Below are 24,664 nucleotides of genomic sequence, written 5' to 3'. Positions count from 1 at the left end.
TCCAATACAAATAAATTGGTCTAAATAAATACATGAAGTTTTCACATGGTTCACATGGTTGGATCATGTGTATAAAATAATATTATATTAATATCATATATGTTAATTTCTTTCAAGACTTTTGAAAGGGGGTGTGTCGTACAGACCAACGCCCGTCGTTTTCTTAGCCAATCAGAGAAGCATGCTGAAAACAAAACACGGAAGTGAGACAAAACTGCGCAAGTGGGGGTGAAGAAACTTTGATCGTTTCTCCAATGCAGGCCAAATAAAGTTATTGTTTAAAACAGTGTAAGCCCGTAAATCCATGATCCCTGGACACTGGACAGTGTGGACACCTTCACTTGTCTCAGATGGCTTCGTCGTGGCTTCACGTTGCGTGGCAGCTGGCCGTTGCAGTCCTCTCCATCACTGTTGCCATCGTTGGACACAATCAAGGTATAAAGACAGTATTAATCACCACATGTTTGGCCTGTTTTGCTACAAAAGGATCATCATGTCATTACCAGCCCTGAAACATGACTGTCATATACCATATGACAGTCATGGATGAACTTCAACCTGGTGTTTGCACTTTCTCCCTTTTTGGTCCGTACATCTACATAAACGTTCAGATTCTAAATATAAAGTGCTTACCCTATGGCCACGGATGTTACAATTATGTACGGCCCCTCAGAAATACCCGTATCTTCCGTATTGTTAAATAAAAAGCATTTTAATCCGATCGGTGGCCATTTTCTCCGTATCTTCTCCATATGCTTTCAACTACGCGACCCTATCGGTTGAGAGGTGTATTGCACTCTGATACATTATAACCATGAGAATAATGGCCACCAATTGGATTAAAATGCTTTTTATCGAACAATACGGAACATACGGGTATGTCTGAGGGCCCGTACATAATTGCAACATTTGTGGCCATGGGGTAAGCACTTTATATTTGAAATTTGAACGTTTATGTAGATGTACAGACCAAAAAGGGAGACAGTTAAAACACTATTTTGAAGTTCATCCATGACGGTCATGACAGATCACCGTCTTGGATCCATGGCTAAGCCACATCATGCAATGTTGTTCTGTTCACGTGATTTTGTATTATTTATGTATTATGTGGTGGGCAGATGGAGCTATGCTGTATTGATTTCAATGTATTTATGTATTTTAAGTTTGTATCACTTATAAGTTATAATGCCTTTAATGGCACCATTATGCTTTCCGCACGCAGCAGTACCTGTGGAAAGCCTGGTTTCTATTTGTTCGCTGACTGCTCAGATCCGGGCTAGAGCCCGCCTACTGTATCCGGTCATTTCCATAGGCTTATATGCGCAAGCACACACACCGTTTCCGTATCCGCTTTAGACCGGATATTCAAACGTACAGAGAAACTACCCCAGTCTATACATTTAAATGTACAATGTGTTGGTTGGTTGGTGGTGGTTGTGTAACACACAGGGTTTGTTCGCCTGGCCGCTGCGGGCGTGCTGTCCGCGGCTGCGATGATGCCTCTCCTCTGGAGGAACTATCTCATAGGAGACAATCAGCGGTCCGTCGGCAGCCTGTTGAGTCAGTATTTGGCGAGGAAAGTGATCGGCTGGCTGGGGAAGAGACAGAGAGGCAAACTAGACGCCGACACACTCAACGTGAAGCAAGTTCAGGAGGAGACCCTGCTGAAGCGCTTGCGTAAACACGAACGCACGTGTTATGGAGAGCAGTATGATTTCTGCTCGATCAAAGGTAAAGAGAGAACTGAAGGTTTCATTCATGTACTTAAATGTTGGCCATATTCTACAACACTGCGTGAAAAAATGCAGGGGACCAGAGCTAGTGGTATGCACAGGTTGACCTTCATCATCTGTGATGTAACATGAAAACAAAGTAGACTGTGTGGCTTGACTGCATAACCAGCAACAATACATTATTCACTGGAGTGGAGAATAAGAGAAAAATCAGAATAGTAATAGAAATTATGGAAGTGACATTGTATTAAAATCACTTTTTTCACTTAATCAGTGATTCAATCTTTTTAATTTCAAGGACTCCCATTTTGATATGCATTAGGCCAAGGATCCTCATTTGAAAAGATTTGTATCTCTGCTTCCCCCAATCTAAGAACATTTTTATTGTTAGACTTGATTTGGTCTGTAATTGGTCCAGAACCTTTTCTGTCTTTGACTACCCCATGTCCTAACCTAACCTAACCTAGGCTACCCCCCTACCCCCCCCCCCCCTCTCTTTCTTCTTTTGTAAATGTGAATTTGTACTTCCATGTACTGTTATGTACTGTTCTCATGTCTTACTAAATAAAGTACATCAATCAATCAAACACACTGTAGAGATAAAAGTGAAACTCTGATCAAGCTAGCTATTCTTTTACATTATTTAGTTGTATTTACTTGAACTTGTAATGATGTACCTGTAATAATGGTGAAGATTAAGGAGCTCTCAATCATTTAGCTGGGGACCCCCTGGAACCCCCTCAAGGTCCCCCTGGGGGTCACCGGACCCCTCATTGAGAACCACTGGTTTACAATATATCAAATATAGATAGTAGTTTAACTTTTGAACGAAAAGAGGGTCTTAGGTTGCACTTTGGCTGATAAGAATCTCAACATCCGGTGCTGTGCTGTCATGTTGGCATAATTTCAGACAGCGCCACCTTCAGGGCGCGTCATCCTGTCACCACTTACGAACACTACCGGGAGCTGATCCAACGCATCGCTGCCGGGGAGGAGAACGTGATCATCGCAGGGAAGCCCGTCATCCTAGCCATGACGTCCGGGACGTCGGGTGCCAGTGCCATGCTCCTCAGCACCAAGGACACCAACACAGAGTTCTTCCTACAGGTGAGTCGGAAGCCCCAAAAAGTGTCGCTCTTTTCAGATTAGAGCCCGGCCGATGCCAGAGTTTTGGGTCCGATGCCAATCCCAATTTTGGGGAGTGCTAGACCAAGGGTTCCCAAACCTTTTAAGGCCGCGACCCCCCCCCAAAACAATCATATTTGAACTGGGGACTCCCCACCCTGACAAGCACTTGGAATTAGGTAGTTAGTAGGCATTTACATTTAATTTGACTCGGTTCCACAGATAAATATTGTGAAAATAGTCAAACTACAAGCTCACAGCGCCTCACACTGCGAGGCGTTGTGAGCTTGTAGATCATCTTTCTTTCTGCATCTTTCTTACGTAATATTTGACAATTTTGCCAATTTGGTATTAAAAATGTCTTAAATGTGCTTAAATTGTAACTTTAGAAATGTGCAGAAACCCTGTATATATTTACTGTTGCTTTGTTTACTGTTGAGTGAGAAAACAATGTTGCACATTAAGCTAATCATCTGGGGACCCCCCCATAGTAATTTGGGAACCCCCCTGGAGGCCCCGACCCCCAGTTTGGGAACCACTGTCCTAGACCACCAATTACGGATGTTTTGATCGATATTTTGTCAAAAAAGTGCAACATTTTTTAATCGATTTGAAAAATTTGATTTAAAGATTCTATTTCAGAATAACAGTTTGTTGTAGGCAAAGACATTTTTTTTTAAACTTAACTTAATTAATATTCAAAAGCCCAAATTGATATGCATTAAGGAAGCCACGGACCCTATTCCATCCATGTCATATGCAAACAAAAATAGCGAACGTGCGACGTGTTGTGAGCTTATAGATTGGCTATTTTTGCAATTTTAAAAATAGTGCATAAGTGGTTAAAACAGTTCCTCATTTAGCTGGGGACCGCTTGGAAGTCCCGCAAGGACCCCTGGGGGTCCCCGGTTTGAGAACCACTGTATAGAACAATGAGCACTTTCCGAAGTCTTGAAAACGTTCCTGTAAACTATACCTTTAACTTGTGTGTGTGTGTGTGTGTGTGTGTGTGTGTGCGTGTGCGTGTGTCCTCCAGGGGGTGGCTGTGTGTCTGGATGCCATGCGGAGAGCGTTCCCTGCCACAGAGAGCCTGCAACGTACCACCAAGCTCTTCTATACGCCCACACTTCGCCAGTCGGAAGCTGGCATCCCGATCGGACCCAACTCCTCCACCCCAGCCTCCTCCAAACACATGCTCAACCTATACACCACCCCCGCACCTGCCTTCGAGGTAGAACTAACATTGTGTGTGTGTGTGTGTGTGTGTGTGTGCGTGTGCGTGCGCACTTCTGTACACTTCTGTCTGTATATCTGCACACTTCTGTACACGTCTGTCTGTATATCTTAACACAATAGAACACATTATTCCATAGAGCTGCAGGTGAATAAAGTCAAGAAATAAAGCTATCAAACAGCTTTTAAACAGCATCACATGTGTTGAAATCAATATATTTTCATTCCATATTGGCTATGGTAAAATATAGACAAAGTCAAGTTCAAGTTTTATTGTCTATTTATGCTAGCCTGCTAGCCGCCTTTGCTGATATATTGCATTTCATATACAGAGAAACACAGTCATGAGAAATGCATACAAAATATACGAGGAGTGTCTTGGATTCTTAATTAGCTAGTCATTAATTAGTCAACATATTATTCCTCAGAATTGTTATCAGTAGTGTCTGTTTCATGCAGTATCTTGTTTTGTTTTTTTGTGTCTTATTTCAGGTTCCCAGTGAGAAGGACACCCTCTACCTCCACCTTCTCTTTGCACTAAAAGACAGCAGTATTGGAACTCTGGAGTCCAACTTTTCCTCCACTGTCTTCTATGCCTTCAGTGCCTTACAGGTACAGTATAGAGATAAGGCAGGACATAAGGTGACGTTGTTCTGTATTGGAAAAGGTGAGCTGATTAAAAAGTTCCAAGACTTTCAAGAGGATCAGAGGTGGTGCTGTGTAAGGACTGGACCTGGTGGTCAATCAGCCAATCTGGCCTTTAAACAATTGAGCTCTTTTTCATAATTTGCCTATATTTAGGAGAAACCGCCGCACACTATGTGTCTCTGGTTCCTGCACCATGACAAGACTCTTTTCACACACTGCTGTTTGTTCAAGAAGTGTTACTATTGTTAAAAATCCGATCCGATCTCGCCCTGTGGGATTTTCTTCTGCTCCTCAAAATCTTAGACAAAGCTGAAAGAGATTGGATGACTCCATCAATGTCACGTTAGAAGTTAGACAAATATCAGTTGAAGACTTCTACCCCTGTATTTGGGAATCACCTCAGGGAGATTATTTTGAAGGGAAAATAATGATGTTCATAATTATAAATTATAAATCGTTATCTTTTGCTTTGCCCTCACATGCTGTCCCTCCAGCCTTTCAGTCTGTGATGTAACTCCTACAGAAGTGTTGATTTCGTCGACTAAAACTATGACGAAAAATGTTGGTCGACGAAAACTAAATAAAAAACTAAGCTACGATGACTAAAGCTAAGACTAAATATATTGTCAATTTTGTCAACAAATAAAAACTAGACTAAAACGTTAGTGAGGGACTAGTGGAGAAGAGATCCAAAAAAGACAAGACTAAAAGACAAGTCATTTTATTATTTGAAAATAGCAGATCTACATGCTCACAACGCGTCGCAGCGCAACACGTTGTGAGCATGTAGATCTGCTATTTTCAGCATGCAACCAAGTGTAAAATCAGCCATTACGACGCCATCAAGGCACCGCCAAAATACATTTTAGTCGACTAAATCAACTGTAGATTTAGTCGACTATACTCTTATGATATTTAGCCGACTAAAACTAGACAAAAACTAAAACATTTCAGAAGACTAAAATATGACTAAAACTAATTGGAATTTTATTCAATAGACTATGACTAAAACCAAATAAAGATTTGCTGTAAAAATCAACACTGCCCTACAGGAGCGCTGGCAGGAGCTAGTGGACGACATCGAGCGAGGGACGGTCAGCAGCGCCCTGGTCCTAGAGCCAGGGGTGAGGGCCAGGCTGGAGGCTTTGATGAAACCAGACCTGGAGAGGGCGGCCCAGCTCCGGGCCCACTTCGAGGAGGGTTTCCGGGGCATCGCCAGGCGCCTGTGGCCCGACCTCCACCTGGTGCTGGCCACGGACTCTGGCTCTAACCAGATCTACGGAGAGATGTTAAGAGACCACTATTGCGAAGGAGTGCCCTTCTACTCACCGTTCTACGCCGCTACTGAAGGTAGAAACCCATGCGTCACAAAAGTAACATGCAATAATGGTTTACTAAGTCTGGACAGTATCAAGATCACGGTTAATGGATAATTTAATACAGGGTTTAAGCTGAATTGAGAGATGTCACTATGAATAATGAGCAAGTCTAACCATTGATAACAAATGCATCCATGTGGGTTTTCGTGGTAGCAGAGCCGGACCACTACATAGTACACTACAGCAGGGGTTTTCAACAGGGGGTCCGGGACCCCTAGGGGGTCCTCAGAGCTACTATAGGGGGTCCGCCAAATATTTGTGATAGGATTTTGTTTTTTACATTAGCCACTTGAACCCTAGAATTCCTTTTCTGAGGGGAACATTAGCCAAAAATAGCAGATCTACAAGCTCTCAACGCCTCGCAGCGCGAGGCGTTGAGAGCTCGGCTAGATCGGCTAGATCGGCTATTTTTGGCAAAGAGGCTATGGGTGTAGAGGGAAAAAAGAGCAGACTAAGTTAAAAAAAAACTTTAATCTGAAACAATTTTATACAATATAGAGTAGGGGGTCCCTGCTTCATCTCTCTCTCAGCTAGGGGGTCCTTGACCTGAAAACGTCGAAGACCCCTGCACTACAGTATGACCCTTGGGTTGAATCTGACCCATGGCTGGATATGCGTATAAAAAGGATAATTTGCTGGCATGTGGTACTGAACTTTTGGTCCCTAGCTAAGTTGGACTCTACAGGTCTGTGACTCAGTGTAAACAAAAAGACCCAAATGAGCCCTTACGGATCCATTTGGTTCCATTTGTACACTCTCAGATTAAGTCTGGGACTCCTTAACATTAAAACCACTGGTATTAATAGGTTAGAGAGGTGTGGGGTGAGGTGCTCCTTTTGCCGGTGTAGTAACTGTCTGTGGGATCCTCCCCTGCAGGTCTGATCGGGGTGAACCTGTGGCCCGAAGACGTGTCCAGGCGCTACCTGCTGTGTCCACGCTCCATGTTCTGTGAGTTCCTGCCTGAGGGGAGCCTGGACGAGGAGCAGCCCAACACCCTGCTGATGGGGGAGGTACAGGAGGGACACAACTACGAGCTGGTGGTCACCAACGCGTCAGGACTGTACAGGTCAGGACTCGCTCTGCAGCCCAACAGGAACAACTGTTAAAGGACGACTTCACCAATTTTCAACCTACAGTGTCTTCATATAACCGGTCCTCACTAATACTCATGATAAAATGGTATAATTCTTTTCTACTCGGTCTGTGTCTCATAGGAGGACTGTGGACACTTCAGAAACCCGTCTACCAGTGACATCAGCGTTAAGCAGGTTTTTTTTTTCCAACAAGTTTTCACATTTTTTATTTAGATTTTTATTAACGCGAGAACAATGGCTTCTATTATTGCATTGCAACTTTCCAGGAATAGAAAGCCTGCAGTTTCTATTAGCTTGGATTCCCCATCGATGATGTTACTGGTAGACGGGTTTCTGAACTGTCCACAGCCCTCCTCTGAGACACAGACCGAGTAGAAAAAAATGGTACCATTTTATCATGAGTATTAGTGAGGACCAATTATATGAAGATAGGTTGAAAATGGGTGAAGTCGTCCTTTAAGGCAACACAGGGTCCTAAACAATTGGTTCTCAACGGGTTCCAGGGGGTGCCCAGCAAAATGTGTTAATATAGCATCACATTCATTTTAACCACTTTAACCTTTTATACTTTGGCTATTCAAAAATTGTGAAAATGTGTGCAAATCTTTGAAAATAAATATTTTTTAAGCAAACATTTGTAACTGAAATCTTCTAGGGGTCCCTGGAACAAAATATTTTGAGATAGGGGTCCGTGGCCAAATATCATTTTGGGGGTCTTGGCATGAAAAAGTTTGAGAACCACTGTCCTAAACAATGCATTACCTTTGGGTCCATCATTTGGGAGGGGTTTGAGAAAGTCATTGACAGCAAATTATCAAAAAATATCCGCTGAGAGTGTGCTGTTTTGTTTTGTTAATTTGTGTTACAGATACAGAATTGGAGACGTGGTGAAAGTGGTGGGTTTCCACAACCAGTGTCCACTGGTAGAGTTTCAGTACAGGTAAGAATATGACACCCGCGTTTCTCATCTAATGCACACACACGCGTACGCATCTTTTTGTTGGGTTACTCGCTGTTTGTTTTTGCCTGTCCTACCGGTGACTGCTTTAACGGTTGATTTCTTCCAGACGTGGGCAGATGCTGAGCGTGCGAGGCGAGAAGGTGTCTGAGGTGTTGTTCCTCGGGGCCCTGAAGGCGGCCGTGGCCCTGTGGCCCGGGGCTCAGCTGGTCGACTACTGCTGCGCAGAGAGCGGCATCCTGGGTAACTAGCGGCACATATTTTCATTAAAGTGGCAGGCAACAAGCAGACTGTGTGAATCGGAAACACATTTCTCTGGCCGATTACATTCACATGTGAAAGAAATGTGCGTTTTATTGTCATAATGCACAATACAATACAGCAGTAACAACATTGCAGGCGTTGAAAGTCTTGTATTCTGAGGATAGAAATAAAATAAGATAAGATACAAGCAAGGCAATACAAAATACATAGTGTTACTGTAGGTTATTCTTTTTTCTCAAGATATGTATATTATAATACAAAATGCGGGTTGTCTTTATAAGTGCACCCCACCTAGTGGCGCACAAAGGAATTGCATGAGGGGCTCTGGTGGAAATTGAGTAGGTTGGGAAAAATAAAGAATATTTTACATATCATTTCCAAATAGAGAATTGCCTTATTTTTTTTACATTTTTAATAACATTGACCTATTTTTATTCCGTTAACTATCAACTTCCTACTGTATAGACTGCAGTAGTTTGCATGTTGAGAGATTTGTTTCTAATAAGTATTTATTGGAGGGGAAGGGGATTCATAGGGATAAAGTTTGAATACCTCTGTTATAAAGACCTTTCTAGATGCCTTGGTAGAGAATAATATACAACAACTATTGTTGTAGACATATTCATCTATACAGAATAACGTATATAGTCTACTGAATATACTGAATTCTGCACAGAGAACATAGATTGGTGTACAGTAAGTGGACGATTATGCACCTTCATAATATACCTAATTTTCCTCTGATGTTGCAGGTGATTCAATAGGAGGCTCTGATCCTCATTACCAGGTGTTTCTGGAGCTGAAAGGAGTGAGGAATCTGTCAGAGGAGCAACGCTACAAGGTAAAATGTTACTCTACATTTGTTACTCTACTTTAAGATGCCCTTTTCCTTGTTAAATGATGTTTGGTGGATGTCAGGTTTACTGACTTCTGCTGAAAAATAAATGTTTCAAATCCTCTTTATCCTCTTAAACCCTATACACTTTGTTGTACAGCAAATAGCCAATCGACAAGCTCTCAACATGTGACACATTGTGAGATTGTAGATCTACTGTTTTTGCTGAATGTTTGTCTATTTTTTTTTGCCATATCTACACCTATTATGAAATGGTCAGAATAGGAAAGCTATAGTCTCGCGTAGCCAGACAACTATTCCACAATCCCTGAATGCTATATAGAGTCTGGAACTACAACTCCCAAAATCCGAGAGAGGAAGCTGGCACTTCCGTTCACGAAAATATCTTTTAAAATATCTTTACACTTTACTTTTTAATTTCCATTTCTGCTAAGCAGCAAGCTATGTATACTTAGATGATTTGTATTTATATTAGGATAAATATGCGCGACTGTAAAGACGAAACGGAAATGGAGAGGAGGCTAATCATGATCAGAGCTTCCAAGTCCCAGACTGTATGCCGGAAACATTTGAAAACGCGAGACTAGGAAAGCTAGGATTCATGTGGCATTTATTCTAGTCTAGTCTTCTGCGCAAATGAAAGATGAAACTTGACTAGCCCAAACAAACGCTCACTGTCTGTGCCCACCACCTCCTCATCTCCAGCTGGACCAGTGTCTCCAGCGTGACTCGGCGGTCTACCGGTCATTCCGTACCAAAGGCAGCATCGGACCCATGCGGGTGCAGCTGGTGTCCCAGGGTGCCTTCCAGGAGCTCCGCAAGCGCATGATGTCGTTCTCCGACACGTCGCCCAACACGTTCAAAATGCACCGCGTGCTGCGCAGGAGGGAATACGCAGACTTCCTCCTGGGAAAGACCGTTTCCTAACCCCCCCCCCGTGAAAGGCGTCGGTAGGAGACCTGGCTTGTTCGCTGGAACTGTGAACGACGGCCGAGGGTATCGGGACGCACCCAAAGAACACAAAATGGTGGCTGTGTGTGTGTCAGTTTTTTTTGTTTTGTTGGGTGCAGACCTCCTTGTATAAACGCACCTGTTGGCTGAAAACCCCCCACACCAGCACCTGAACAGGATCATTTACAGGTGAATGACTCGGTGAGAACGTTAGTGGTTATGTGATGCTGGAGAGCACAGGGTTCACCGGTTTAAGCCAAGCAGGAGATGTTGCTGAACAAGAAAGAGCTGCCCATTGGCCAAGTTATCAGCAGTTGCACTCCCTAAATTATTTCTGACAAATGTATTCTGATAAATGCGCAGTATAATATTCATTAATTTGAGTGTAAATGGATACTTGAAAAGCATCACTTGAATCAGGAGCCTAATGATTGTATTAATTACCTATGCGGAGATATTAACTGTTAAACGTTTTAACGGTTGCCCCTCTAATTGTTTTATCACTTTTACGGGACAAAATACTTTGTCTATATTTTATCTGCTCTGAAGTACAGTCAGGGAATATTCTTTTGTCACACAGAACTATGGAGGTCAAAGTAAACGCTCCAGGCATGTCCTCATTACAATAAAAAGCATTGCTTTGACTTCATTTTGTGTCGTGGGATTTATGAATCTATTTAATGACAGAACACACATTGACACTTTAAATTTACTTTAAACTTTAAACTTTTCACTGTCCCTCTCACTCTGAGTCAAGACTCTTGAGTAATTATTATGTAGAGGGAGACAAGAAAACAGTGCTCACTCAGGTGTGAGCCATATTGCTTATAACGGTTACATTCTTCACTCCAGAGACAAACGCTGGCCTTCCACAGCAAAGAATATAAATGTATAATATAATTACAAAGCCAGCCCCCAAAGCCTGAAAGTCAACTTCAGCCCAGATGTACTGTACATTTTTTATGTTTTCAATTAAATGTGTTTGCGGAACTGATAACAATTCAATAAATAAAAATCAGAGCAGACTGGCCCTTGGAGAGTCATCCTTAACTTCCTCTGTCCTACCAGCATTTATCACACCAGTCCCACAAACTGGACTGGACAGCAGAACAATGTAGTGGCCATGTCTGGGTCACACTCCAACATCTAACCCAGCACTTTGCAATTTTTTTTTTTCTTAATGGGACAATTTTTCATTGACCCATCAACTCTGTATCCATAATTAAAAACAACACATTACTCCACTACATTTATCTTTCTTTGTGATCCTGTCAGAACTTCCTAAGACCCAGTTTTAGGTCCTGACCTGCTGTTTGAAAAGCACTCATCCTGTCTCCGCAACACTGCTGTAATCTGGAGCTGTTAACTCGCCACCAGAGGGTGCCACTGCTATATGTAACACAGTGTCTGTGTTGGTGGGTAAGTGGCCATAGAACCAGAGGAACCAGAAGTACTCATTACTTTTTCATTTAAAGAATGAATGGTTTCCTCCCTTTTTAGAACAGTGAATTAAAAGACTGAATTATCGGTAGCTGGTGTAACTGTCATGCTTTTATAGTATTAGCACAAATGGAGATGGAGAATATTTGGACTTAAGCCGGTGAAAGCCACCGGACCACACAGATGTTCTCTGTAAAATATTTAAAGTGCAAAGAAGTAGGCCAACATTTTGGGCTACAAACTCAAAACCGTTATTCAACAAAAAGCGGATGAACATCTAATAGCAAATATCCATGTGTCAACAAAATAATTCTGTCCTGAAGCTTTGTGCTGAGTTCAGCTTAATTGATGGGCTGCTCTGGAGTAACATCGCTTGTGTTGTTAGCTTTCCACAGTTCTTGTGGACAAGCGACTCTGTCGCGTGAAGGAAGTATAGAGTCAGCTTTAGCCCGCTGTGATCTATGAGCCTGGTGTATTGTTTCACAGCATCCGTCTCTCCTGCAGGCCCCTGCATTCATAAAGTGGGCTAATATTTTTAGCAACGTCCCATTTCGGCAGAGATTTAACTCTGGCCCTGCTCTATTTTGGCTGCAAGTGTGATTAGAAAAAAGAAAAGGCAGGAAATGACGAGCTAATTTTACCTTACCAAGACGTGCACCGACTGGTACTCTTCACAAAGATAGTACAGTAGCTGAGCAGGTGTTTTTATGTTATGAAATCATTTCAAACTATTCAGTAGCTATACTTGGGGAGAGCGCTGCTGGCTTTCTATTGTTGCTAGTTTTATTCTGTTGTACTGTTGGATAACAATGAACATGAAACTCAATCCTATGCACTCTGTTGATAATGGACCACTCTGCCAATGGCCCCAACAATGAGTACTCACTATTTATGGTGATCTTTAAACATACTGTTTACAGTACTCTATTATCTGAATCTACTCTATATGTTTAGTCTAATGTATAGTCTACTGTCTGAATGGATGTTGTGTCTAATGTATAGATTACTGTCTGACAGGATGTTGTGTCTAATGTATAGATTACTGTCTGACTGGATGTTGTGTCTAATGTATAGATTACTGTCTGAATGGATGTTGTGTTTAATCATTAGACACAACATCCATTCAGACAGTAATCTATACATTAGACACAACATCCATTCAGACAGTAATCTATACATTAGACTCTAATGTATAGATTACTGTCTGAATGGATGCTGTGTCTAATATATAGTCTACTGTCTGAATGGATGCTGTGTCTAATATACAGTATAGTCTACTGTCTGAATGCATGCTGTGTCTAATATTTACTACACTGTCTGAATGGATGGTGGGTCTAATGCATAGTATACTGTCTGAATGGATGCTGTGTCTGATATAGTTTACTGTCAGAATTAATGTTGTGCCTTATGTATAACCTACCATCTGAGTCCTGCTGTACCTCCATGTACTTTGTTCATTTTTCTTCATTAATTATGAATGTTCTTTGATGTGTCCTTGTAAAAATCCTTGTAATTACTTGTCTGGCGAAAAATAGTTTCTGATTACTCTTTCACTGGAAATGATTGTCCTTTTGTATTCCATTACCCATGCAAATTACATACAGTTTCTTTTTTTCTCAGGAACAATCCGTTTTTGACGTAATAATTCTAAATGCAAATCACCATGGCTAGCATGAACCAGATGACCAGAACTGAAAACAAAGTCCCACGCCACGGAACAGGTAATTTTCCAGAAAGTGAGGAAAACTGATTCATTTTAACATAGGTTGATGTTTTTATGGCATTATACTTGTTTCTGGTCAGTGGTCACTGAACGGAATACTTTTTTTTTTTTTACGGCATGGCTCTGCAAGAGCTGTCTATGAGAGGGGTCTGTGTGTGTCAGGCGCTAATCTCGCAAACCACTGGACAGATCAGCGCCAATACAGTGTTTGTATGTACATAAAAGTACTTCCACTATTTCTTTTCGCATAATTTAACTACCGGTAACTTAACTTAATAACTTTAATTGTATAATGTCAATGAGGCTTTGATTGGGCTGAAACCATGCCTAAATTCAGAGGCATCTTCATAGACGACTCACAGCATAGATGACTGATGCCACATGAAGTCTGAGATCCACATCGGAGCCACGCCTTTCCCATGTGGATCCTGAGATCCGCATGATATCTTTTTTTTTACATTCACAGTTAAATGATTTTTACTGTTGAACAGTGGGAGAGGGAAGCGGAATTGATTACATGTGACACATGACCTGTCATTAGTTTTATGTTAATTCATCACAGAGAGTGGACAAATATCACAGAGAGTGGACGAATGTATGTAACCATACGTATCGTATGTACATAAACTCTACGTTCAGGATTTGACAGTAAACATGTAATGCTTGAGCCCTATCTGTTGTGTAATTTCCCAGTGCATTATCAGTAGGTTGGTACCAGGGAAGCTGAGTGTTGGCTATTAAACTGCATTTAATCTATTCACGGTAACTACCATCTGATGAGGGCTTACAGGGTAGAAATATTTATTTCTGTGTTTGTTTACATGTAAGCAGACAAGCCCCGTATCTGTCTCTACCTCTGTCTGTAAGCTTCATGCGCCTTGAGGGTTTATCCTCTTGCTTGCGCGTGCACGCTCACGCACACACACACACACATACACACCAGCACAGAGCGAGCAAGCACATCTGTCTCTGTCACACGTTTCTTCAGCGTGAGGGATGTAAGAATGGCGATGGCCTGGATTTCTCAATGGCTTTACCGAGGGAAGCGAGGATGGATTTAATGGTGTGTGTGTGTGTGTGTGTGTGTGTGTGTGTGTGTGTGTGTGTTTGTGTGAATGATACTCGGTGCATGGCTTATCTACCGCTGCTCCAAGCACCAAAGCAGGATTATAGCAGTTTCTCTTCAATCTGGAAAAGCTGCTTCTTGTTTACTTATTTTTTCTTCTTTTCTACATTACTTATCAAACTTGTCTCAAAAAACTGCCTGAACCTATTTCTCTATAATAATAATAATAATAATAATAATAATAATAATAATGTTTATTTGTATAGAACCTTTCATAATAGTAAATGAAAAAAGATATACATATATAAACTTGATCAAAAGGTTAAATAAATTGAGCAGGCTCTTTACACCAGCTTAAATGTTAAAAGCATGTTACACAACTTTGCTTCAAAGATAACATTACTCATATAGGCTACTAAGCCAATTTCACGGATCATACAAAGCCATTTCCCCTTCTTAAATGACCCTAACTCTCATGTTTACTGTATGTCGTGGTGCTGAAGGAGCCAGCCATCTAGAACAGGGTGTGTCTGTATTTATGTATCTCTGTCCCCACAAAAGTAGACCAATCACAGTCTAGTTCACGCTGCCACATGCATACAGCGAACCACACAGCTCAGCCGATGCTGCGATGCCAATCACAGCACAGCAATGTTGGCGCACAAATCTCTCGTTAGCACACCATTGGTGAAGGCATTGTTCGTTCGAGATATGCATATCAATATAAATGGAAGACGGAACGCAATTGTCCCACTACATTAAGATCCGTTTTTGTTTTACATTTTAAGATGTAGGCTATATTATAATATAATCATAACTACGTCATATAACATGAGTAGATTAAATTTAGCCTGACGATTCATAATTCATTTAGCTGTCTCAAAGCCTTTTCAGTTTTACAGGAAAGCTACTCCGTTATCAGACATATCTTCTCAAGTTAACTTGTGGAGAAAATTCTCTCTAGTTTATGAGATCAGAGAAGGCATCTGTCTAGTTTGAGATGAACTTGTACTTGAGGTCACGAGATTGCTGTCTGCAGCTCGCTGCTCTTATCAGCTGTGTGTGTTTCAGTCAGCACTGCGAGACCTCACATCTCTGAAAAAGTAGGAGCGCATTTATATTCTATATTGATAAATCAACCTCACATTTGAAGTTTAAAAAACTAAATTATCACCTAAAACATCTTAAAACGACATTCTGTGACACAACAACAGTAGTATTTTGAAAATGTTTTGTGAGTTCTCTCTTCCGGCACTGTTGCTGGTTGGTGTGAATTGCATTCTGGGATATTTGGCTGTCCCAAGTGCACACAAGTCACGTCCCAATGCTCGATAAAGTGGGTGGATCAAGTTCACGTCCGGGTGTTTGGACTAAACTTGGCTAGATGCGAAGTTTCGAAGTGGGACAGTACTGGGGCTGTGATGACTGATGATGCTTCACAACAAGTTCAAGTACAGACAAGTACAGTTATTAAAACTGGCTTGTGTCTTTGTTTCTTTTTAAATGCCAACCCAAATCAAGCTATAACTGTTTGGAAATGTATTTGGGATAATTACAGCTACTCATGGCAGTGTGGCATTAGACCAGGCGGCAGATCATGAACATGTATAATAGATTGGCCTCTTTGTTAATGACAAGCAAAGATGGATGCAGTACATGGACGCAGGACAATGAGAAGCCATTAAAAATGGATAACAGTGAAGAGGCACCAGGGCTTGAATAGGATCCGAGAAGGGGAACATTACTCTCTTTCAGTCTGCCATCCAGCCCAGGGACTTTCACTTCTCATTTATTCCCCTCCTAATCAAATACAGTACAGCTCACCTGCACTGTGGAGGGCATATTCAAAGTGCACAGGGCTTTGTTCTCCATCTTTAAGTCTTGTCTAAATGCTTGAAACAAAAGTCAGAAGTGGGATGGCCAGACTAACATCACCGCGTAGCTATTTCTTTTCTTTTTTTTTCACTGGCAGATTCGTCTGGTTTCCAGGCCAGTTTGGGGATGCAGGGGCATAGAACGATGCAAGGGAACAGAGGAAAATAGACCTTTTCACTGCAGCCATATAGAGCGTCGCAGTTCCCGCCCACTTCCTGGTGCCGGAAGTAAATACTCAATGCATTTTTCCCATTGACTTTTACAAAAATATTTATATAAATTCATTTAAGCCTAGAATCAAGCTATCCAGGATAGCGGTGAATCATGACCATAAAACGTTTGATTCTGTGAAAAAACCTTTTTGAAAACAGCAAAACAAAGGGTATTTATTAAATATAGTATATCATATCATTAAATATAAAATAAATAAAAAAAACAGAAAAAAGGTTTTATGGTCATGATTCACCGCTATCCTGGATAGCTTGATTCTATGCTTAAATTGATTGATATAAATATTTTTGGAAAAGTCAATGGGAAAAATACATCGAGTATTTACTTCCGGCACCAGGAAGTGGCGGAACTGCGATGCTCTATAGAGATGCAATAGTAGGGTAAGCAGGTGTTATCAATGATACTAGTTAAGGCTCTGTTACATTTAGTGTAGCAGAGCTTTTCCAGTGAGTCAACATGCACAATAGCAGCACCCTGAATCTGTCTGACCGGAATGGTACCATACAGAGCCTTAACCACTTGCTGAGTTTCAAGTGGTTAATTAGTACCATTGGTAACACCTGTGTTTACCCTATGGGTGTGGGTTTCCTTTTTGTGTGAGGTTGGGTGATGGTGCCTAAACAGCACCAAATGGAAAGCAGAGCCCACTGGTGGTGCTGGGAGCAAACAGGCACATACCAACCTTCAGTGACACCTGCGCCCAGAGGAACAACATTGAATGAGGTGAGGTTAAATCGGTCAGCTGCTTGACACGTCAGTTTTGCAGACACGTCATAATGTGTACATGCAAAACCCCAGTGCATCTGCCTGAACTAGCTTGCAAGCTACCTGTTTGTGTATAGCTATTTGTTGAAGCACATTGAATTTACCTGGTACGAAAGGTGCTATACAGATTACATTGATTCCAACTCATAAAGTTGTAGGGCAGGCGTACACAGTGGTTGAGCCACCAGGCTATTCACAAGGTGCTTTCTTGCATCCAGGGAAGATGTTTTACATAAGATTATTATCAGGCAGTTTATTTAGCTTTAGTTAGAGATAGCAGAGAGTGTACAGAGATAGGATGCTGAGGGTAGAGAGGGGGAACAACATGCATCTCTCTGGCCATCTCTGTGTTCCCCTCTCTGTGTCACCTTGACACACACTAGCATTCATCCATTCCTCTTCCTACGTCCTCACCCTGATTCAATGAATTCCATGTTTACACTAAGAGTAGCCACTCTACCCTCTATTTGTGTATATTGGACAGATTCCCATTTCATTGCCAGCAAACAACCACTGCCATGCATTGTGGGTGAGTTTGATTTGATTTGATTCATTTCTGAGATCTGTTTACGCAGATAGACCCCTGATTGCAGCTGGACTGCACAAAACCCAGATTCTTTACTCACTCCTTTCCCCGCTACAGAAATGCCCACACTACTGCATCATGAGTCTGATCACACTCTCCAACATTTTCAACACACACCATGTTAAATGATCTCATTTCCTCTCAGTCAAACTCTTAACTAGTGATTGATGACAGCGTGATAGTCGGCTGGATTTTCTTTTTTTTTTAAGCACCGTTCTTAGCTCTGTGAAACACCATGTTCCACTGACAGTCTTCAGCCTCTTTCTGCATTTTCTTTGAAAACGGCAGATTTTGAGAAAATCAAGGCTGTCACGCCCCAGAAAGAGCTGAAGGAGGAAGACGTCCCTGAACCAGTCATTTCTGAATCAAGGTTTTTCAACTGACTAACACACACAAAACTGCAGCGTCAGATGGGATTCCAGTCGTGTGCGTGACATAGCTATCGGTTATGTCACAGACATTTACAACCAATCCCTTTCTGAGGGTAAGGCAAATCCCATTCAATGCATTCAATAGCATTCGAAGCCTATTGGTAAGGTCCCCTTGTGTTTCAAATCCGCTACAATAATTCCAGTTTATATGACTGACGTCCCGTAGCCCTCACCCCCATAGTGAGCAAAATGCTTTGAGAAGCATCTCAAAGAGCTGAGCACTAGCAGGTTGCCACCCACTCGGTGGGACCCCCACCTATTAGAATACCTGCAAAACCAAAACCGATCCACCGGCGAGTCGACGACGCCATAGCTACGACATTACACACGGCCCTCTCCCACCTGAAGAGGAACTCCTATGTGAGAATGCTATTTATAGATTGCAGCTCAGCATTCAACACAGAAATCCCCAGCCTGTACAGCTGTATCCTGGGCTTTTTGTTGGAGCCACCCTAACCATCAACACAGGAGTCGCCCAGGACTGCGTTCTGAGTCCCCTCCTCTACTCCCTGTACGCCCATTGCGTGGCGAGGAAGGCACAGAAACGCCTCTTTCACCTCAGGCAACTGAACAAGTTTGAAAATGGGGCCCAAGGTACGGACAGGCCTTCTACAGAGGCACCACTGAGAGCATCCTGACTGGTATGGGAACTGTACTGCCCTCAACCGCAAAGCTTTGCATAGGGTTGTGTGGACCAGTGCTTCTCAAAGTGGGGTCCAAAAGTAGTTACTCATTCAGTGCCATTGACGTCGCCGACGTCACGTTTTTCATAAGCCCAGAGTGCCAATGACGTCGCCGACGTCATAAAGAATAAAAAAAAAAGATTAAAAAAAATATATGAAGATTTGCTGCTCCATTCAATTCTTGTTTAACTTCTTACTGAAAAAGGCTGTATCTCGGCTCCAAAGCACTTTTTTTTTACAATGTATTTTTGGCCTTGGCACAGGGGTGATAAAGCCAGAAATAAGTTTGGCACTGAATGAGTTAATGTAGCATCACAATCATTTTAACCACTCCATCCATTTATATGTTGGCTATTCAACGATAGCAGATCGTCACTTTGTTTTTGAATCATTTTGATTTTCTGGGGGTCCCTGGCAAACCCTTTTCAGATGGGGGTCTGTGGCCAAATTCATATCAATTTGGGGGTCCTTGACTTGAAAAAGTTTGAGAACCACTGGTGTGCTGTGGACAGCCGAGCGCATCAGTGGATGTGAGCTTCCCTCCATCCAGGACAGACGTTGAGCCTGTCTGTATGCAGAGGCAGCCTGTGTGTTTTAAACATACACCACACACACTGTCACATGACATTTTGAATATCAAGACTGCCCACAGAAACATGCACACAATGTAAACGCACATAGACCTAGAGATGCATGTAAATAGATACTTATACACACATAACCATGCGCACAGCACCTCAAGTGTGCTATGACCAATGTACTTTAATTGCTAGTCATTAATATTATTATTATTACTTTATTTATTTATTGTACTTACTCAGCATTTCTGCAGTGAGAGAGAGAGACAGGAAAGCCAGACAGAGAGCAGGGGAAGTGACACCGCAAACAGTCTGACCGGCCGGTAATTGAATGACTATTTATGTTACTTATTGTTTATTATTGCTACTACCTTGAATCTCGCCAACATCTTGTCCTGCCCTAACGCTCTGACCTCTGCCCTCACAGTTTGCAATTAATCACATTCAGCTTTTGTCACCCAAACCAGACTTTGTGTATTGTTCTAGTCAGAATATCGGGGGTGTCTTTACTGAGTTCATAAATAACTGTCAAACATCCAGTTAATACCAAATCCTCCTACCAATACCTGACTTTGTGATCATTGTTGCACAGTACAATCCCATTCCCAAGGGTTAATTTATCCATTATTTGTGTACGGGTGCATTTGGTGTACATTCGTACACTCTGAGTTAACACTTAACAACAAACCTCCGGTACTCACACATACGTAGGCTACAGTACCTCACCACTCTCCATTCCTTCCATTAATCTTCCATTCCCTCCATTAATCTTAGTATTACTATTCCAATGTAGAATCAGGAATATAGCAGGTTGTACCGGTAGATGACTGGATAGATTCCACCTGGGGACCTGTCTGTGTTGCAGGGGTAGGGGTTATTCATAAACACATTTCTTATTGTCTATCTTTTTTATATTTTAAATGTTGTCCTCAGCAACTAGCCTAAACCTATTAATTCTATTTTTGTAACAGCATTTTTGAAGTTTAGCTTTAACATATGTTATTAATTATACGTTATGTTTGTTTTAAGTTTGCCTCCCCCCACCCTCACCGTCCTGTGTTTCCTGTCTCTCTACATGAAGCAAAACCTGGCAATACAAACACAACCTTTACAATAATGAAAAAAACGTCAACAATAGCCTTTTTTTTCTCTCATGGAGATTAGAAGGACCTGGAGCCTTGTAAAGTTGGAGGGAATAACAGAACTTGTGTGTTCCCATCCCTTGTCTTCGCTAAGCTGTTATTTTCTGCTTGGGTGGGGGTGAATTAAGACACAATGTTAGTTTGGTGTGTTTAGCAAAACATCTCCCGGTAAATCCATTTAATCCGCTCTCAGCAGCTTTCATTCCGGAGCTTTAATACTTCCAGAAAGCCTGAATGAATGGTCCAGTGAGAAGTTAGAAACATGCTCTCTAGGATGGTATTTAAAAAAAAAAGAATTAACCAATCATTTTAGATCTTTTTGCTATATATAGCACGTTGGTTGGCTATTCAAAAAATAGCAGATATACAAGCTTACAGCCCGTCACTTCGTGCCGCACTGTGATCTTGTAGACCTGCTATTTTTAAAAACTTGTGAAAATGTGTGCACTTTTTTTTTTTCATATACATTTTTAAAGAAACATTTTTTTTAATCAAATCTTTGCTTCTGGGGGTCCGTGGAACAATTTATTCTGAGATGGAGGTCCGTGGACAAATACATATAATTGTGGGGGTCCTTGACATAAAAGTTTGAGAACCAGTGCTATAGCAACATACGCTTTTCAGAAAACTGTTAGGATTTAGAAGACATTTTTCTTTTGACTTAATGGGTTAAGATCAGCAGGTCCCTTCCTCATGTTGGAAGCCATATTGCGACAGAAAATAGTACCTTTTCATTACCAGAGGGCCACTGTTAGGCCTCAGCAGCGTCTTAATATTGTATGTGCACTCTTCTTACTTTAAAAATGTATTATGATACATATTTTATTCTGCTTTGACCTTCTGGTGGTGTATTATAATTACATTGTTAAGGTTTTTGCACATGAAACATTTCACATTATAATATGTTCATTGTTCACTGTTGTTCATAGTTTGTGCATGTTATGGTTCATTCATGGTATCGCACATACATGGCATATGCATGGTATAGTACAGTATACCTACAGTACATGCATAGCATAATTCATGCATAGTTTAGTACTTACATGGTATAACTCATGCATGGTATAGGACGTACATGGTATAAGTCGTTTATGGTATAGCTCATGCCTGGTATATTTCATGCATGGTACTGGTATAGCTCATGCCTAGGGGTATAGCTCATGCATGGTATGGTTTATGCATGGTATAGCTCATGCATGGTATAGTTAATGCATGGTATAGTACATAGTTCATGCATGGCATCTTACTTTTCTCATCTCCCCCATGTAAAGCGTCTTTGGGTACTTAGAAAAGTGCTATATACATTTTAGATATTATTATTGTTATTATTTTAAATTATTATTATGTGTGTTAAAACACAGGAGTGACTTTTAAGCTAACACATCTTTCCCTCCTCCAGATTTCCACTTGGATTCCGCTCACTATGTGAAAACTGTACAGAACAATAGGATGCAGTCACGCTGAACACAATGCCTCGCATTGATCAACGGCACAGGTAATCCATCTTTTTCCCCCGTCAGTGGACATTTCATACAAAAAAAACCCCATAGTCTGATAGTTTGCACTGTGGGGTGCGATAGCGCTGTCAGCAGCTCCGAAAAGGACTCGCCACCCCCACCCCTTGCCCCCCCCCCCAACCTCCTCTACCCCTGCCCTTTTCATCTTTCCTTTTGCTCTCTCCCCCCTCCCCGCCCCTCCGCTCCCCTCCTCCCCTCCCCTCTCTCAGATGAGAACAGGTTTCTATAGAGAATGCCAACGTGCGCAACCCGGGAATCTCATTGGCTGAGCCGTCGAAGGAGTAGATGGCAGGGGAGACACAGAGAGAGTGCGCGCGTGTGAGAGAGAGAGAGAGAGAGAGAGAGAGAGGAGAGGAGGAACAGCGAGGCAGAGCCAGAAAGCTTTAGAAGAAGATGTAACTCCTCTGCATCAGTCACTACATCTGTGACAGAGCGGAGGCAGGGAGCCCGAGCCGTGACGTACCACAGACTTCCACAGAAAGAGAAAATACCGTGCTCTCTGTCTGTCTTTCTTTCCCCCCTCCTCTTTTTTTTTGCCCAGTGATGAATGGGAAGTGCAGTGGACTTAAAGGATAACTTCTCTCTCACAGCCTGTTGATGAGCTGATCTCTCCGGGCTGAAGGGAGGAGATCAGCAGCAGCTGGGGCGACCCGGCGTGACACCACCTCCAGGTCCCTGGACATTACTAAGGCCCCGGATTCCCCCCCGGCCGATGGGGAGGCTGACGACCGACGCGCTTTGCCTGCTCTAACAGGCTGCCCGCCTAGGCTATTACCCCGAATCGTTCTCAAACCCCCTGCTGCTGTCGGACGTCCACATCTTACTCTTCTCCAGGGTGGATTGTCCCTACTTGGGAGGACGCGGTGCGTTGGAGAGGGACTTTTAGATGTGTGTCCCCTGCCTGGCGTCGCACTGTTACCCCCGCGTCCCCCTGCGACCCGCTGGGACCCCTCTGAAGCCCCCCGCCGTGCTTCTAGGATGGTGTGACCGCTGGCCGGCCACCCCACATCAGGGTCAAGATGCCTGTGATGAAGGGCCTGCTGGCCCCCCAGAACACCTTTCTGGACACCATCGCCACCCGCTTCGATGGCACCCGTAAGTACACATGATTACACAGGTTGACTGGCAAATGCAGTTACCCTGAGCCGTAGATGGAGACCTGTATTTAATTTATCAACATCTTTGTCATGCTACTTGCTTCTTGTTCAGTCTTATGAAATGATTTACTAGTTGTAGTAGTGCAACTGATGTTAATATGCTTGCCTGGCATGTAGTTTACAAAAAAACATACTGTAAAATATATTTTACTTTAAAACTATACATAATGAAGCCCTTTGCACAGTTACTGGATGAATTTAACCATATGGAATGGGAACGAAACAGATTAGTATTAGGACAACAAATATACAGCAACAGCATATTATTTTGTTTGTGCTTCACCTGCATGAACCAGGATGTGATGTGAGAAACTGAGATCTACTAGCGGCTTGTTTTTGTTTCTGTTCTCTGTGATCACACCACAGTGTGGACAATTCTGTTTTGCTGAAGCCTAATTTATACTGTAAAACGGCTACATCGCTCGTGGGAAATAACTGATAAAACTAGTTAAACTGAAAAATAATAAGTGTAGGTTAGATTTAATGCTGTCAGGGACTTTTGGGATGCAGGCGAACCTGCCACATTTAGAGCTCCATCCGCGCTTTTCTTTGTTACAGAACGTAGTAGAACTGCAAACTATTGTGGTCGATGTCAGCATCAGTGCAGCCGTGTAGTTTCTGCATGACTGGTGTCTCTTGTTTTCTACCTTGTGGCACCTCAGGGGAGGTTGTGGCTCCTCGTACTCAAATGCCATGGGATGCTCATGCGTTTATTCCTCTGTCAATACGGCCTGATATCCTCCACTAAGCCTTATTACGGCTGAATGAGTTGAGTGTCTGTTCGCACAATTACCTCCCTTTTTTTCACACAGTGAATGGGACGTAAACATTATAGTAAAAGTCGCTGGTGTTATTGTGTAATTGATATGTGTACAGTTATACTGTAGCTTTGCCCAGTGAGTCAGTCACTCTTAATGGGCTTTTAGAAAAGCTCTCCAGAGCTCAAAGCACTGGGGCACGGCGACGTTGGCTCAATCACATCGTGCGCCCACGGGGACATGCAGCTGATTAGGGTCTGTTTTCAGTTTTAAGCCATTCATTGCTTTAAAGTAGTGGTTTAAAGCATTATTTATTCGGCATTTGAGCCACGGACCACCATTTGATGAGATTTAGACTCTCAGTCAGATCCAAAACTTGTCAAAATAACAATTCTTCTACATTCTCTAAATGTGTAGACTTCTTGTAATTTAAGTAATGCAGATGTTTAACACTAATTTAACTCTTGAGAG

At 42.2% G+C, this 24,664-nt stretch overlaps 2 protein-coding genes across 2 annotated transcripts in view; both read left to right on the top strand.

Annotated features, from left to right (window-relative positions):
• Window positions 1–216: 216 nt before the first annotated feature.
• Window positions 217–10,885, top strand: LOC311059851 (GH3 domain-containing protein-like). Its single transcript, XM_084077948.1, has 11 exons — window positions 217–435; window positions 1,450–1,731; window positions 2,644–2,840; window positions 3,895–4,089; window positions 4,584–4,703; window positions 5,792–6,089; window positions 6,995–7,184; window positions 8,081–8,152; window positions 8,280–8,413; window positions 9,187–9,275; window positions 9,996–10,885. The coding sequence occupies exons 1-11, from the start codon at window positions 351–353 to the stop codon at window positions 10,215–10,217; spliced, it is 1,884 nt and encodes a 627-aa protein (XP_083934074.1). The 5' UTR covers window positions 217–350; the 3' UTR covers window positions 10,218–10,885.
• A 12,406-nt stretch (window positions 10,886–23,291) lies between these two features.
• Window positions 23,292–24,664, top strand: part of LOC311059964 (voltage-gated delayed rectifier potassium channel KCNH4-like) — a 95,456-nt gene continuing 94,083 nt past the window's right edge. Inside the window, exon 1 of the mRNA XM_084078085.1 lies at window positions 23,292–23,373. Coding sequence (XP_083934211.1) covers window positions 23,298–23,373 — 76 coding nt within the window. The 5' untranslated portion in view covers window positions 23,292–23,297. The remainder of the gene's footprint in view (window positions 23,374–24,664) is intronic.

This window comes from Gymnoscopelus microlampas (genome assembly GCF_963454915.1).
Source record: "Gymnoscopelus microlampas genome assembly, chromosome: 14".
NCBI lineage: Eukaryota > Metazoa > Chordata > Actinopteri > Myctophiformes > Myctophidae > Gymnoscopelus > Gymnoscopelus microlampas.
The sequence above is the reverse complement of the archived record's forward strand: the minus strand, read 5'-3'. Positions and strand labels throughout refer to the sequence as shown.